The 17,252-nt window shown below is 35.8% G+C and overlaps 2 protein-coding genes across 5 annotated transcripts in view; both read left to right on the top strand.

The window, feature by feature from the left end:
- Window positions 1-4,264, top strand: part of syt8 (synaptotagmin VIII) — a 13,556-nt gene extending 9,292 nt beyond the window's left edge. The window contains exons 8-10 of one of the 2 annotated variants that reach the window (XR_009810454.1): window positions 1-133; window positions 3,308-3,610; window positions 3,718-4,264. The exon at window positions 1-133 is cut by the window's left edge and continues 1 nt beyond it. Coding sequence is in view for 1 of the 2 variants with exons in the window: in XM_061924325.2 (XP_061780309.1) it covers window positions 1-133; window positions 3,308-3,544 (370 nt within the window). In the remaining variant the exon portion in view is untranslated. The remainder of the gene's footprint in view (window positions 134-3,307; window positions 3,611-3,717) is intronic. The other variant, XM_061924325.2, reaches the window with a different exon arrangement.
- Window positions 4,265-6,186: 1,922 nt separating this feature from the next.
- On the top strand, window positions 6,187-16,910 carry LOC133572055 (uncharacterized). Of its 3 annotated transcripts, none has more exons than XM_072911890.1 (4): window positions 6,187-6,267; window positions 11,029-11,249; window positions 11,367-11,554; window positions 14,882-16,910. In XM_072911890.1, the coding sequence occupies exons 2-4, from the start codon at window positions 11,042-11,044 to the stop codon at window positions 15,683-15,685; spliced, it is 1,200 nt and encodes a 399-aa protein (XP_072767991.1). In that variant the 5' UTR covers window positions 6,187-6,267; window positions 11,029-11,041; the 3' UTR covers window positions 15,686-16,910. The 3 variants fall into 3 exon arrangements, with proteins under 3 accessions (XP_072767991.1, XP_061780690.1, XP_072767990.1); XM_061924706.2 differs by lacking the exon at window positions 6,187-6,267 and having other exon boundaries at window positions 10,912-11,108; window positions 11,169-11,249; XM_072911889.1 differs by lacking the exon at window positions 6,187-6,267 and having other exon boundaries at window positions 10,912-11,249.
- Window positions 16,911-17,252: the final 342 nt, after the last annotated feature.

The following is a 17,252-nucleotide window of genomic DNA, read 5'->3' as shown; positions in this document are numbered from 1 at the left end:
TCCCTACGTGAAGGTGCAGCTGGCCCTGGACAAGAGGAAGTGGAAGAAGAAGAAGACGACGGTGAAGAACAACACCTTGAACCCGTACTACAACGAAGCCTTCACCTTCAAAGTCAGCCTGGAGCAAATACGGGTAGGTGGCGCCACAGAGCAGCTTGCTCCGACTTGATTTTGCATTGAAAAATATCGGAAAATTTGTAGAAATAAAGGATTTTAAAATCAATAAAATAGTAATAAAATTAGAATTAATAAATAAATAAAAATAATAAAATTATTACAAAAGTCATGGCTCAGATCAGGGGTTCTTAACCCTTTTCCACTACACAGGGACCCGGGTCCCACTCAATCATTAACGTAATAATCGTAATCGTACTCTTTAATTCTGATCAGTAGTTAGTCCTGCGACGTGTTTACTTTTGTGTGATGTCTCTTGTGCGTGTGTATGCATATATATATATATATATATATATATATATATATATATATATATATATATATATATATATATATATATATATGCATATATATATATATATATATATATATGCATATATATATATATGCATATATATATATATATATATATATATATATATATATATATATATATATATATATATATATATATATATATACACACACACATATATATATATATATACACACACATATATATATATATATATACATATATATATATATGTGTGTATATATATATATATATATATATATATATATATACATATATATATATATATATACATATATATATATATATATATATACACACACATATATATATATATATATATATATATATATATATATATACACACACATACATATATGCATATACACATACATATATGCATATACACATACATACATATATATACATATATATGTGTGTATATATATATATATATATATATATATATATATATATATATATATATATATATATATATATATATATATATATATACCGTATTTTTCGGACTATATGTCAGTTTTTTTCATAGTTTGGCCGGGCTCCAGTGCGATTTATATATGTTTTTTATTTCTTTATATTTCTTTATTATGCATTTTCGGCAGGTGCGACTTATACTCCGGTGCGACTTATACTCCGAAAAATACGATATATATATATATATATATATATATATATATATATATATATATATATGTATGTATATATACACACACATACACACACTGTGTATATATATATATATATATATATATATATATAAATATATATATATATATATATATATATATATATATATATATATATATATGCACACACATGTGTATGTATATATGTATAATATATATATATATATACACACATACACACACTGTATATATATATATATATATATATATATGTATAATATGTATATGTATGTATGTATGTGTATACATATATATGTATGTATCAGTAACGTGCGGTGAGGTTGATGGCTGGTGAGGCACTGACTTCATCACAGTCAGATTTACAAACATGTGAACCCTAAAGAGTATCTTATTCACCATTTGATTGGCAGCAGTTAACGGGTTATGTTTAAAAGCTCATACCAGCATTCTTCCCTGCTTGGCACCAAAAATGATTCCCGGGCGCTGCTCCCCTCACCTCCCAGGGGGTGAACAAGGGGATGGGTCAAATGCAGAGGACAAATGTCATTACACCTAGTGTGTGTGTGACAATCATTGCTACTTTAACTTAACTTTAACTTTACACATACAAACTGTAGCACACAAAAAAGCACATTTAATAAAAAAAACGTTATTATGGTCTTACCTTTACCGCAACTAAAGCCCTCACTTAAACTTTCCACGTGCAAGATTGAATCTATTTAAAAAAGTGTAACCGAGGGTTTATAAATGTCGCCTATACTGTATGAAACTACAAAATAACAAACACGGAGGCTCCAGTTTACACGAGGACCACTTTATTTACCTTCTTTCAAAAACCTCCGCTCCACTCCGTGACATCACTTCCGCTCTTAGCGCCTTCAAAATAAGAGCTCAAGGCATATACTGTATAACAGCGCATAACAGGAACTTAACATCACAAAGAGGAAAGCCCATGAAAATAGGTTACAAAAGTTATTTAATAAGAAGCCAAAAAGTGCAAAAACAATAATGTTCGTGTTGGGGGAGTTGTGAATTAGATACACCTGCAGTCTGCAGGTGTACCTAATGTTGTGGCCCTGCAGTCATTCACAACTCCTCCAACACCAACATTATTGTTTTTGCACTTTTTGGCTTCTTATGAAATAACGTTTTTAAATAGATTCAATCTTGCACTTGGAAAGTTTAAGTGTGGGCTTTAGTTGGTATAACAATTCTACGGCGGGGGTGCAGGAGGCGGGGCTACTGGAGCCTCAGCCAGTGCGTCTTTTGCAGCCGTTTTATGATTGTTAAGCACAAGAAATACTTTACACACATACAGTTGTTGACAAAATACACTGTACATTATATACCTCAGCTAACTAAACTATGGAAATGTATAATATAGTTCATATAGCAATACAGTCTCACTGCACAGCAGGCCAGCAGTTAGCCGAGTCATTGCGCAATCCATGTTGCGGCACTGAGTGACGTGCCTCTCAACTGGCTGCTGTTCACCGCACCGTGTCTTCTCAGTATTTGAACGGCAAATGTGAAAATTCAGCGATTTTGAATAAAAATAATCTAAAACTGGTGAAGTTAAATGGAAAATAACTTTATAGTATAATCACTGGATACATACAGTATAACAATTTAATTTTTTTTTTTCTTTTTACACATTTTTTTTTCTTTCCATGATGGCAGGTGAGGCCCCGCCTCACCTGCCTCTAGTGACTGCACGTCACTGGTATGTATGTATATATATGTGTGTGTATATATATATATATATATATACTGTATGTGTATATATATATATATATATATATATATATATATATATATATATATATATATATATATGTATATGTGTATATATATATGTGTATGTATATATGAATATGTGTATATACTGTGTGTATATATATATATATATATATGTATATGTATATGTATGTATATATATATATGTATATGTATATATATATGTATATATATATATATGTATAAGTATATGTATGTGTATATATATGTGTGTATATATATATATATATATGTATATATATATGTATAAGTATATGTATGTGTATATATATGTGTGTATATATATATATATATGTATATATATATAAACAATTTGAAGCAAGAAAAAATGCCATCAAAATATGAAGTCTGATTGGTTTGTGGCCCTCAGCGTGTCAACTTGGTCATTTCTGTGTGGGACCACGACCCCGTGACGCCCAACGACCCGACGGGGAAGATCTTCCTGGGCAACGACTCGGCGGGCAACCAGCTGAGGCACTGGGCCGACATGCTATCCAACCCGCGGCGCCCGGTGGCACAGTGGCACACGCTGCTGTCGCCCCAGCAGGTCAACGCCAGCCTGACCCTGAAGAAGAAGATCCCTCTGGTGAAGAAGATGCCCTTCTGAGACCGCTCCTTTTGAAAGGTCTTCCTCTTCAGTGTTTGCACAAGTGCATGTTGAGTTCACAGTTTGGTATGAAACCTTGTCAACTTCCTGTACTGATGAGTCCACTGAGGAGTCAATCAAAAGTCAAGAAAAAAGGAAGAGGATGAAGGTTGTTTTGTTTGTTTCTCCCACAGGGCGTCGTTGCCTCCCAGGTGAGGTGGAAACAATCAAGCTGAGCTGGCGTGTCTTTTCATGCCGCTTCAGGCCTCCTGAGAGGAGCCTGATCACACCTTTCAACCGCACACAATGATGCCAGTGGCCTGCAGGGGGAGACACACAGTTTTTATATGTCATATTATGCAAAAATGTGTGGTGGGTGTGTGTATATATATATTTTTAACCAAAATAATTGTCATCAAGAGAATAGAAGGGTTGGATAAAAGTCAATAACTATAAACAAAAACCCATAAAAAAAATAATACAATCTTATAATCGACTGATAGATCTGACAATGATCTAGAGATTTCAGTGCTGAAAGTTACAAAAAAAAAAAAAATTGTATGACTTATTTTAACACTTTTATGAGTGGGATTCTTTTGGATCCCTAAGAATTTTAGTGGTACTTTTCTTTAAAACTGTCATTGCTCAAAAAATATTAATGAATCAAAATCAACATTGTTATGCATTATTGACATATTTAAAACTTTAATTACTTCACATCAAATATTCCACTTGGAGATATTTTGGGGGGGGGGGGGGGGGGGGGGATATTGCATAATTTTGTGTTTGCCATATAAAACAAGTTTTCTTTTAAAAAACAACTAAAAGTGCATAAAACAAACAAACGAAAATGAATACATTTTAAAAACTTATAATCGACTGATAGATCTGAAGTTGATTTAGAGACTTAAGCGTTAAAAGTTCCAAAAATTGTATGACTTATTTTTAACACTTTTATGAGTGGGGCCCTTTTGGGTCCCCAATCATTTTAGTGGGATGTTTTCTTGTTGTTTTTAAACTGTCATTGCTCAAAAATAATAATAATAATTAATTAAAATCAACGTTTTTATGAATTATTGTTTTTTTATGAACTATTGAATTAAAGACTCCAATTACTTCACAGCAAATATTCCACTTTGAAATATTTTTTGGGAGAAAATATTGCATATCTTTGTGTTTGCCATATAAAAAACTAAAATAAATAAAAATAAAAATGTACAATCAACTGACAGATCTGAGGTTGATTTAGAGACTTAAGCGTTAAAAGTAAAAAAAAATGGTATGACTTATTTTTAACACTTTTATGAGTGGGACCCTTTTGGGTCCCCAAGAGTTTTAGTGGAATGTTTTTTGGTTGTTTTTTAAATTGTCATTGTTAAAATAATAATAATAATACATTACAATAAATGTTTTTAGGAATTATTGACCTATTTAAGGGTCCAATTATCTTACATCAAATATTGTACTTTGACATATTTTTGGGAGAAAATATTGCATATTTTTGTGTTTGCCATATAAAAACAAGTTTTATTTGACAAAAAGGGCATAAAACAAACAAAATAAAATAAAAATTAAATCTTATAATCGACTGATGGATCTGAAAATGATGTAGAGATTTAAGTGTTGAAAGTTAAAAAAAAAAAAAAATGTATGACTTAAGTTTAACACTTTTATGAGTGGGACCCTTTGGGTCCTCAATAATGTGAGTGGTATTTTTCTTTAAAACTCAATGCTCATAAAATAATAATGAATCAAAATCAATGTTATGAATTACTGACTTATTTAAAACTACTTCACTTCAAATATTCTACTTTAAAATATTTTTTGGGGAAAATATTGCATATTTTTGTGTTTGCCATGCAAAACAAGTTTTCTTTGACAAAAAAGGGCATAAAACAAACAAAAATAAATAAAAATAAAAACTTCTAATCGACTGATGGATCTGAAGTTGAATTAAAGACTTAAGCATTAAACTTTTTTTTTTTTTTTTTTTTAAACATATGACTTATTTTAACACTTTTGTTTGTCTTTTCACTTTTGCACTTTTGTACCCTTTTGGGTCCCCAATAATTTTAGTGGGATGTTTTTTTTGTTGTTTTTTTAAACTGTCATTGCTCAAAAAAATAAATAATAATAATGTTATGAATTATTCACATATTAAAGGCTCCAATTACATCACATCAAATATTTGAAATATTTTTGGGTGATATTTTGTGTGTTTGCTGTATAAAAAACTTTTTTTTTTATTTACTTTTTTTTTTTTTTACAAAAAGGGCATAAAACAAAAAAAAAATTATAAAAACATTTATTTATTTATTTAAAAAAAATCGACAGACATAAAGTTGATCTAGAGATGTAAGTTTTAAATAAAATAAAATAAAGCATGACTTTTTTTTACATTTTTATGACGCAGACCATTTTGGGTCCCTGAGACCAAACTTGAGGGGGCCCCTAAAGATTCAAAACATCAACAGATGCAAATATTGTCATTGAAGTCTTTATGGAGGCAGTGCATGAATCAATAAACGTGTTTGTGTTACGTGGAGTTGATATTCATCCAGGAGGCCAGAGGTGCTCCTCCTCCCTGACAAAGACACTCCATGATGATGAGGAGGGGGCGGGGACATACGGTTGCCAGGTTACCCCTCGTCCAATCACATGCAGGCAGGAGGGGAAAAAGGCCACTTAGAGACAAAGATGCTTGAGTCGACGTGAGGATGCTCTGACGATCTTCTGCACACACAGTGAGTCCTTTCATTTCACCAAAATACTATTCTAGTCATATATAATTAATATTCTTCATCAAGTAGTCAAATATAATTAATATTCATCAAGTGGTTAAATAAAATAAATATTCTTCATCAAGTAGTCAAATATAATTAATATTCTTCATCAAGTGGTCAAATAAAATAAATATTCTTAAAGTAGTCAAATATAATTAATATTCTTCATCAATTTGTCAAATATAATTAATATTCTTCATCAAGTAGTAAAATATTAATATTCTTCATCAGTTAGTCAAATATAAATAATGTTCTTCATCAAGTAGTAAAATATAATATTCTTCAAGTAATAAAATATGATTAATATCCTTCATCGAGTAGTAAAATATAATTAATATTCTTCATGAAGTAGTCAAATATAGTTAATATTCTTCATCAAAAGGTCAAATATAATTAATATTCTTCATCAATTTGTCAAATATAATTAATATACATCATCAAGTAGTAAAATATAATTAACATTCTTCAAGTAATAAAATATGATTAATATTCTTCATCAAGTAGTCAAATGTAATTAATATTATTCATCAAGTTGTCAAATATAATTAATATTCTTCATCAAGTAATAAAATATAATTATTATTCATCAAGTAGTCAAATATAATTAATATTCTTCATCAAGTAATAAATATAATTCATATTATTAGTCAAGTAGTCAAATATAATTAATATTCTTCATCAAGTAGTCAAATATAATTAATATTTTTCATCAAGTTGTCAAATATAATTAATATTCTTCATCCAGTAATCAAATATAATTTATATTTTTCATCAATGTGTCAAATATAATAATATTCTTCTTCAAGGAGTAAAATATAATTAATATTTTTCATCAAGTCATCAAATATAATTAATATTAATATTCTTCATCAAGTAATCAAATATAATTCATATTCTTCATCAATGTGTCAAATATAATTCATATTCTTCATCAAGGAGTAAACTATAATTAATATTTTTCATCAATTTGTCAAAAATAATTATTATTCTTTATCAAGTTGTGAAATATAATTAATATTCTTCATCAAGTAGTAAAATATAATTAATATTCTTCAAGTAATAAAATATGATTAATATTCTTCATCAAGTAGTCAAATATAATTAATATTCTTCATCAAGTAGTAAAATATAATTATTATTAATCAAGTAGTCAAATATAATTAATATTCTTCATCAAGTAATAAAAATAATTAATATTATTCATCAAGTAGTCAAATATAATTAATATTCTTCATCAAGTAGTAAAATATAATTCATATTTTTCATCAAGTAGTCAAATATAATTAATATTCTTCAAGTAGTCAAATATAATTAATATTCTTCATCAAGTAATCAAATATAATTGATATTCTTCATCAATGTGTCAAATATAATTAATATTCTTCATCAAGGAGTAAAATAAAATTAATATTTTTTTATCAATTTGTCAAATATAATTATTATTCTTTATCAAGTTGTCAAATATAATTAATATTCTTCATCAAGTAGTAAAATATTATTAATATTTTTAATCAATTTGTCAAATATAATTAATATTCTTCATCAAGTAGTCAAATATAATTAATATTCTTCATCAATTTGTCAAATATAATTATTATTCTTTATCAAGTTGTCAAATATAATTGATATTCTTCATCAATTTGTCAAATAAAATGAATATTCTTCATAAAGTAGTCAAATAAATAATGTTCTTCATCAAGTAGTAAAATATAATTAATATTTTTCATCAAGTAGTAAAATATAATTAACATTCTTCAATCAAGTAATAAAATATAATTAATATTCTTCATCAAGGAGTAAAATATAATTAATATTCTTCATCAAGGAGTAAAATATAATTAATATTCTAACCGCGAATCCTAACCCTTCCCTTGTATCCTTGTGCTAGCTTTATAGCTAATTTTGTATGTTTTAACCTACAAATCATGTTTTTTGATGCCTGGCACTATTTTGGACGTATGTTAACCTCTCTTATATTATCACGCTAACATTGTATGCTAGCTTTTTAGCTAAATTTGTTTATATTTACACCTAAAAATAGTGCTTTTTAATATTTGACCCCATCTTGGAAGTACGTTAGCTTGTTTTATGCAATCATGCTAACGTTTTATGCTAGCTTTTTAGCTAATGTTAACGTCTCTTGTATTATCACGCTAACATTATATGCTAGCTTTTTAGCTAAATTTGTTTATGTTTACACCTAAAAATAGTGCTTTTTAATATTTGAAGCCATCGTAGAAGTACGTTAACTTGTCTTATGCAATCATGCTAATGTTAGCATGTCAACATTTTATGCTAGCTTTTTAGCTAATTGTATGTGTTTTAACCTAAAAATCATGTTTTTTGATGCCTGGCACTATCTTGGACATATGTTAACGTCTCTAATATTGTCACGCTAACATTTTATGTTTGCACCTAAAAATAGTGCTTTTTGATATTTGACGCCATCTTAGAAGGACATTAACTTGTTTTATGCAATCATGCTAACATCTATAGCTTTTGGTAAAGAGAGACGCTAAAGTTAGCGTCTCTTATATTATCACGCTAACATTTTATGCTAGCTTTTTAGCTAATTTTGTTCATGTTTACACCTAAAAATAGTGCTTTTTGATATTTGACGCCATCTTAGAAGTACATTAACTTGTTTTATGCTAGACTGGCCATACGTCCTCTTTTCCCCGGACAATGTCCTCTTTTGCGGGGCTCTCCGGGCGGGGTTTCTTAAATGCCTCAAATGTCCGGCATTTTGAGTCGGGGTTGCGTGCATTTTCAATGTACGTCCAGGGTTAAGAAGGGGTTGAAAACAAAACAAATTGTGAAGGTGCGCAGCAGTATTTGTGAGGGAGGGGCAGAGACAGAGACAGAGAGAGAGTTATGATAAACGCGCATGCGTTGCCAGGCTCTGCTTTTTATCCATAGATTTATCAGATTTAATTTTTTATTATCTATAGCAGGGGTGTCAAAAGTGTGCCCCGGAGGCCATTTGAGGCCCACAGCTAATGTTTTAAAGGCCCTCGGCACATTCTAAAAATACTATTAAAATAAACAAAAACATAACAAAAGTGAAATAAAAAAGCTTAAAGGTGAAATGTAATTTAGAAAAGTTGCAATGTTGACTAATAAAACAAAGCTGTTTTTTTTTTTCAAACTGTCATTCAAAATCAATGTTATTATGAATTATTGACCTATCCAAGGTTCCCATTACTTCACATCAAATATTCCACTTTGAAAAATATTTTTGGTGGAAGATTTTGCTTATTTTGTGTGTCGGCCATTAAAAACATAGTTTTGTTTGACAAAAAAGGGCGGAAAACAAACAAACAAAAAAGCTATAAAACATTTTGAAATGAGGGATGGATGTGAAGTTGATGTAGACTCCAGAGATTTAAGTGTTAAATATAAAATGTATGTATGCCCTGGCACACCATTATCATCATTTCATGACCCAAGCAAAACACTTTTTACACTTTTATACTGAAATAAATACACCTACAACTTATTAAATAAAAACATAGAAAAAACTACCAGCAGCGGTAAAGTTTAGATCCATGAAGGAAAGAAGAAAGTGAATGAATGTTTATAACTGAATACATTTACATATGCATACACATTTGTTTTCTTTTTTCTTTTCTTTTTTTTAATGAATTAAGTAACGTTTATGACAACCTTTTTCCAAAACACAATATAGAATGTGAGATATAACAGGATCATGCATACATTTATCATTTGTTTTCAAAACGCTTACAAAAAAGTGGGACCCCAATAATGTACTGTGGGACCCCATTTTTATGACTTGATGGGGTCCCTGGGACCCCATTTTGAAAATTCCTAGCGCCATCACTGCTGTCAACAGAGGAGAAAAAATGCTTTATTTAAATAAATATATTATTTATAAAGCAAGTTCGAGTATCATTGGCAAATTTTCACCTATAGCCCCGGCCTTGGCGTGCTGCCCGCCTTGGCACGCATATATGTGTCCTCTTTTTGGGATTGAAGAATATGGTCAGCCTACCTAATCATATTGTTTCTTGGATTTAAAAATAGCTGACCGTTTTTTCTCCCTTCTCTGGGATTATATTCCTAGTTTTGATCTCGGACGTCTGGTTTTATAGCATATAAGAATATTATATTACTGTTAAGCAAACTATGAATATAATAAAACACGCCAAAACATGTGTCCTTTATCATAGCTACACGTATGACAAAAAAGCGCGTGAAAATCAGTGGTATTCAGTGAGGTAAAATTAATTAAATGCGCTGACAGTTCATTGCTAGCTGCCAAATGAATTGCACTGAGTGGAGCGGATCACCACTCCAAGATGGCGACCCCGCGTCTCGTCAGCGCCAGTGGGCAGTAACGCTCGATGCTGCGTACCCTTATAAGATGTCATGCTCCCAGGATTCTCTGGCAAGTGCAATGTTAACTGGATTCAAAAGGCCAATTTCCATGCATCTTTTTTCATGTATAAAAAAATAATTTACCCTCAAAAAAATAAACAATTAAATTAAATTAAATTTAACAAAAACTCGGCAGGCGGAAGTGCTTATATTTGCGCATGCGCAAACAGCGTGGGTAGGAAGACAGCGCTTCCGGGGTTAGCTTCCGCTGCTCGGCTGGCGCAGCAGCTTGCCAGCCGGCTAGCGCTCGTCTTCGTTTGTATTATTATTATTATTATTATTGGTATTAAATACATCTTCAGCATGTCGCCGATGTGTGCGCAGGAGGCCGAGCAGGATGGAGGCCCGGGGGGAGCTGAGTGCGCACCAGCTGCTGGAGAGAAAAGTGCAACATGAAGGACGAGGTGAGTGTGCGACGCGAGGTCACAACATTAGGGACAGTCATGGCGGCCCGCTCCTTGCAGGACTGCTGACTTCTCTCCACAAGCTCTTCGGGAACGTCAACACGCTGCACGTCCACGCCGTCAGCCGCCTCGAATGCGCCGGTGAGTGGCCGAACTCGGGGACGCCGGAGCCGGAGACCGAGCCCCTGTCGTCGGCTAACTGGCTCCGTGTGTGTGTGTGTGTGTGTGTGTGTGTGTGTGTGTGTGTGTGTGTGCCAGGTTCCTGTCCGGACCTGACGATGAGCAGGCGGGACTTGGCGGACATGCAGCGGCCTGCCCCCGTGGCCCTCACGCCCCAGCTGGGCCCCAGGCTCCACCGGCCCCTGTGCGTGTCTGTGTCGTCCGACAGCAGCGGGCGCTTCAAAGCTCTGCAGACGCAGGAGTGGAAGAACAACCTCAAAGCTCAGGTGGGCCCCCCGACGTCATTTAAACACTACCCGGACTATAGGGCGCACCCACTATATTTTTGACCCCCAAAAAATATGCATCCATGGACCTGTATTCAGGGGCGCCGAAAATGGGGGGTAAAGGAGACGGATACTAGGGGCCCATGATGGAGGGGGCCCCTAATTATGATGAAATTATAATACAGAAAAAATAATGACACTAAGTTTTTAACTAACATATAATCACACATGTTTTATTTTCCATGTCCTGGTAACAATACCAGTGATTGAAAGGTTGCAAAAGGAAGCTTGACTCAGTCTGCAATGTTATATTATATATATATTTACCATTCTTTCATATATTAAGTTCTACTTAAATTATGAGAAATCATATATGGCCATTTGGTATTCTGATGGCGTTTTTGTTTTTGCTGAGATGTTTTTCTCTCCACTGATTATAATTGCTATTTTTTCATGGAAGAGTTTATTTCCAATTTAAGAATCAGTGGTGCAGCAAATAAATGACTCAAAATGAATTCCATTGTATTCAGAGTGCTCAGTTCTTCCCCTACTGTACATGTCAACTGTGATGCTGTTCTTCTTTCAAAAATATGGTAATGATAGTCAAAAATACCATTAAAATGCATAATTGTATGTAAAATAGCATCAAAAAATGTTGCCGCTGTGTTGGGGGCCCTGTAAAGATTATTTTCATGGGGCCCAAAATCCCTAGCGGCGCCCCTGCCTGTATTTGTCGGAGTCTAAGTCGCTCCGGAGTATAAGTCGCACCGGCCGAAAATGCATAATAAAGAAGGAAAAAAACATATAAGTCGCACTCAGTGTTGAGTTAGTTACTGAAAAACAGTAACTAGTTACAGTTACTAGTTATTTATTTCAAAAGTAACTCAGTTACTAATGTGTTACTGTGAAAAGTAACTAGTTACTTCTTTTTCTTTTTTAAGGCTCTGTCACGCCAAATTTCTTCCCCCTACAAAAACCTTCCCCCCCCCCCCCCCCCCCATTTACTTCCGGGGTAATAAATATATATATTTATTTTATCATGTGTGTATGTATATATATATATATATATATATTTATTTTACTATATATATACAGTGGGGCAAAAAAGTATTTAGTCAGCCACGATTGTGCAAGTTCTCCCACTTAAAATGATGACAGAGGTCTGTAATTTTCATCATAGGTACACTTCAACTGTGAGAGACAGAATGTGGAAAAAAAATCCAGGAATTCTTATTGTAGGATTTTTAAAGAATTTATTTGTAAATTATGGTGGAAAATAAGTATTTGGTCAATAACAAAAATTCAACTCAATACCTTGTAATATAACCTTTGTTGGCAATAACTGAGGTCAAACGATTACTATAGGTCTTTACCAGGTTTGCACACACAGTAGCTGGTATTTTGGCCCATTCCTCCATGCAGATCTTCTCGAGAGCAGTGATGTTTTGGGGCTCTCCCCGGGCAACACGGACTTTCAACTCCCTCCACAGATTTTCTATGGGGTTGAAGTCTGGAGACTGGCTAGGCCACTCCAGGACTTTCAAATGCTTCTTACGAAGCCACTCCTTCGTTGCCCGGGCGGTGTGTTTGGGATCATTGTCATGCTGGAAGACCCAGCCACGTTTCATCTTCAAAGCTCTCACTGATGGAAGGAGGTTTTGGCTCAAAATCTCATGATACATGGCTCCATTCATTCTTTCCTTAACACGGATCAGTCGGCCTGTCCCCTTAGCAGAAAAACAGCCCCAAAACATGGTGTTTCCACCCCCATGCTTCACAGTAGGTATGGTGTTCTTGGGATGCAACTCAGTATTCTTCTTCCTCCAAACACAACGAGTTGAGTTTATACCAAAAAGTTCTATTTTGGTTTCATCTGACCACATGACATTCTCCCAATCCTCTGCTGTATCATCCATGTGCTCTCTGGCAAACTTCAGATGGGCCTGGACATGCACTGGCTTAAGCAGGGGGACACGTCTGGCACTGCAGGATTTGATTCCCTGTCGGCATAGTGTGTTACTGATGGTAACCTTTGTTACTTTGGTCCCAGCTCTCTGTAGGTCATTGACCAGGTCCCCCCGTGTGGTTCTGGGATTTTTGCTCACCGTTCTCATGATCATTTTGACCCCACGGGATGAGATCTTGCGTGGAGCCCCAGATCGAGGGAGATTATCAGTGGTCTTGTATGTCTTCCATTTTCTGATAATTGCTCCCACAGTTGATTTTTTCACACCAAGCTGCTTGCCTATTGTAGATTCACTCTTCACAGTCTGGTGCAGGTCTACAATTCTTTTCCTGGTGTCCTTCGACAGCTCTTTGGTCTTGGCCATAGTGGAGTTTGGAGTCTGACTGTTTGAGGCTGTGGACAGGTGTCTTTTATACAGATAACCAGTTCAAACAGGTGCCATTAATACAGGTAACAAGTGGAGGACAGAAGAGCTTCTTAAAGAAGAAGTTACAGGTCTGTGAGAGCCAGACATCTTCCTTGTTTGAAGTGACCAAATACTTATTTTCCACCATAATTTACAAATAAATTCTTTAAAATTCCTACAATGTGAATTCCTGGATTTTTTTCCACATTCTGTCTCTCACAGTTGAAGTGTACCTATGATGAAAATTACAGATCTCTGTCATCATTTTAAGTGGGAGAACTTGCACAATCGTGGCTGACTAAATACTTTTTTGCCCCACTGTATATATATATATATATATATATATATATATATAGTAAAATAAATAAATAAATTATATATATATATATATATATATATATATATTATATATATATATATATATATATATATATATATACATGATAAAAAAAATAAAAAATAAAATATATATATATATATATATATATATATATATATATATATATATATACTGTGTGTGTGTGTGTGTGTATATATATATATATATATATATATATATATATACTGTATATATATATGAAATACTTGACTTGGTGAATTCTAGCTGTAAATATACTCCTCCCCTCTTAGCCACGCCCCCAACCACGCCCCCCCACCTCCCGAAATCGGAGGTCTCAAGGTTGGCAAGTATGTTTTTCTGCAACATCAAGGTATATATTGACGCTTACATAGGTCTGGTGATAATGTTCCCCTTCAACATTATTAACACAGACACTCGTAAACGTGTTAGCATATTAGCTCATGCTAACAACGCTAGCTTGCTTGTATTACGCTAGCACGTGCAAGTGGGCATGAAAACTCTCCCACAGACATCACACATGGCCGATGATTGTTGAAGCAGAGGTCAAGAAAGGGGAGTGTTTATGTTAATGAGGTCATGTGATGTCACGTGCAGATGGAACAGGTGCACAGCGCGGGCGCCGCCAGCAGCACGGGCTCCCTGGAGCGCGCCTCCTTGTTCTACGCCTCGGGCGGTCCGGCCGAGCTCCTGAACAAGAACAAGTCTTCGGGCCGCTTCTCCCGCTTCTCGCCGCCGTGGAACAGCAGCTCGGAGTCGGACTCCAACCCTCCGTCGCGTAGCGGCTCCAAGAAGCTGCGGAACTACAGCCGGAGGGCGGCCACGGGCCCGGCCGGGGCGGAGCCCAACGGCGGCGGCCCGCAGCAGGTCCAGTACTTCGAGCCGCTCATCTCCAAGGTGACGGACTACATCTTCGTGGGCAACCTCAACGCGGCGTACAACGGGCGGGCGCTGTGTCGCAACAGCATCGACAGCATCATCGACATGAGCGGAGCGCCGGGCGAGGCGGGGCCCAGCCTCAGCCTCATCCCGTGCACCTGCTCCCGCGGCGGCGTGCGCCACAGCTGGTCCCGGCTGAAGGTGGACATCGGCGACGTGAAGCAGCGCTGCTTCGAGGACATCAACGACTGCATCGACGCCTCGGCTCAAAAGAGGAAGCGCGTGCTGGTGCACTGCCGCGACGGCTTCTCGCTGGCGCCCACCTGCGTCATCCAGTACCTGATGGTCAAGCGCGACATGAGGCTCATCGCCGCCTACGAGCTGCTCCGCGCCAAGTACCCGCTCAACATCCGCGAGGGCCACCAGAACCTTCTGGTCAGCCTGGAGAGGACGCTGCGGCCCGGAGACGTGGACCCGCAGAGCTTCAAACAGGCCATCTCCAGGAAGGTGGCCTGGACCTGACTCTTTGATCCCAGTCCTGGAGAGACCCCCTGGAAACGACAACTGGTCTTCGGGTCGGCGCCATCAGAACCTGTCAGATTGGTGCTGGTGTGTTGCCTCTAGTTTTGTTTGTGTAGATGTTCTGATCCAACCCACAACGTGGACCTGCTGCGCCTGCGCTGTCCTCTGTGAGGAACACCTGCTGGCTTCTCATCAGCAGAGTCCAGGATGTGGTCCATGCCTCACACTGCAGTTACAACCGCTGTCAAACTCAAGGCCCGGGTGCCAGATTTGGCCCGCCACTTTATTTTAAGTGGCCCGGCACTTTATTTTATGTGGCCCGACACTTTGTTTTATGTGGTCTTACACGTTATTTAAAATGGTCCATCACATGATTTAAAGTGGCCTGTCACGTCATTTTAGATGGTCCCCCTTGTATTAATGTGGTCCGCCACATTATTTAACATGGTCTGTCAATTCATTTAAGTTGGCCCGTCACCTCATTTTTTTTGGCCCGCTACATCATTTGTTTTGGTCCACCACGTGATTTCATTTGGCCTCCCTTGTAAATAATGATGTCCGCAACATTATTTAAAGTTGCCCATGACGTCATTTAAATTGGCCCGCCTTGTACTGTATATAATGTGGTTCGCCACATTATTTAAAATGGCCTGTCACATCATTTTATTTGGCCCGTCACGTCATTTTAAGTGACCTGCCTTGTATACAAAGTGGTCTGCCACATTATTTAACAAGGTCCGTCACGTCATTTTATTTGGCCCGTCACATCATTTTATGTGGCCCGTCACTTTATTTGGCCTGTCACGTCATTATACATGGGCCGTCACGAATATATTGTCGTCCACCACATTATTTAACTTGGTCTGCCACATCATTCAATGTGGCCCGTCACCTCATTTTATTTGGCCCGTCATTTAATTGGCCCGCTACATAATTTTATTTGACCTGTCACATCATTTTTCTTGGCTGCTCACGTCATTTTAATTGGCCCGTCATATAATTTTACTTGGCTGGTCACGTAATTTTTTGCGGTCCGCCACATGATTTAATATGGTCCGTCACATCATTTTTTTTGGCCCGTCACATTTTATTTGGCCCGTCACGTCATTTTACATGGCACGCTACGTCATTTAATGTGTCACGTCATTTTAAGAGGCCTGCCTTGTATATAATGTGGTCTGCCACATTATTTAATATGGTCCGTCACGTCATTTTATTTGGCCCGTCACGTCATTTTATTTGGCCCGTCACGTATATATTGTGGTCTACCAAATTATTCAATGTGGCCCGTCACCTCATTTTATTAGGCCCGTCATTTTACGTGGCCCGCCACGTCATTTTACTTGACCCGCCATATCATTTTACCTGGCTGGTCAAGTCATTTTTTGTGGTCCGCCACGTGATTTAATTTGGCTCGTCACGTCATTTTCCGTGGCCTGCCTTGTAAATAATGAGGTCCGCAACATTATTTAAAGTGGTCCATCACGTCATTTAATCTGGCCCGCCTTGTATATAACGTGGTCCATCACATCATTCAATGTGGCCTGTCATGTCATTTTAAGTGACC

This window comes from Nerophis lumbriciformis, linkage group LG29, assembly GCF_033978685.3.
Source record: "Nerophis lumbriciformis linkage group LG29, RoL_Nlum_v2.1, whole genome shotgun sequence".
In the NCBI taxonomy this organism is placed as follows: Eukaryota; Metazoa; Chordata; class Actinopteri; order Syngnathiformes; family Syngnathidae; genus Nerophis; species Nerophis lumbriciformis.
This window is presented reverse-complemented; position numbering and strand designations above follow the sequence as displayed.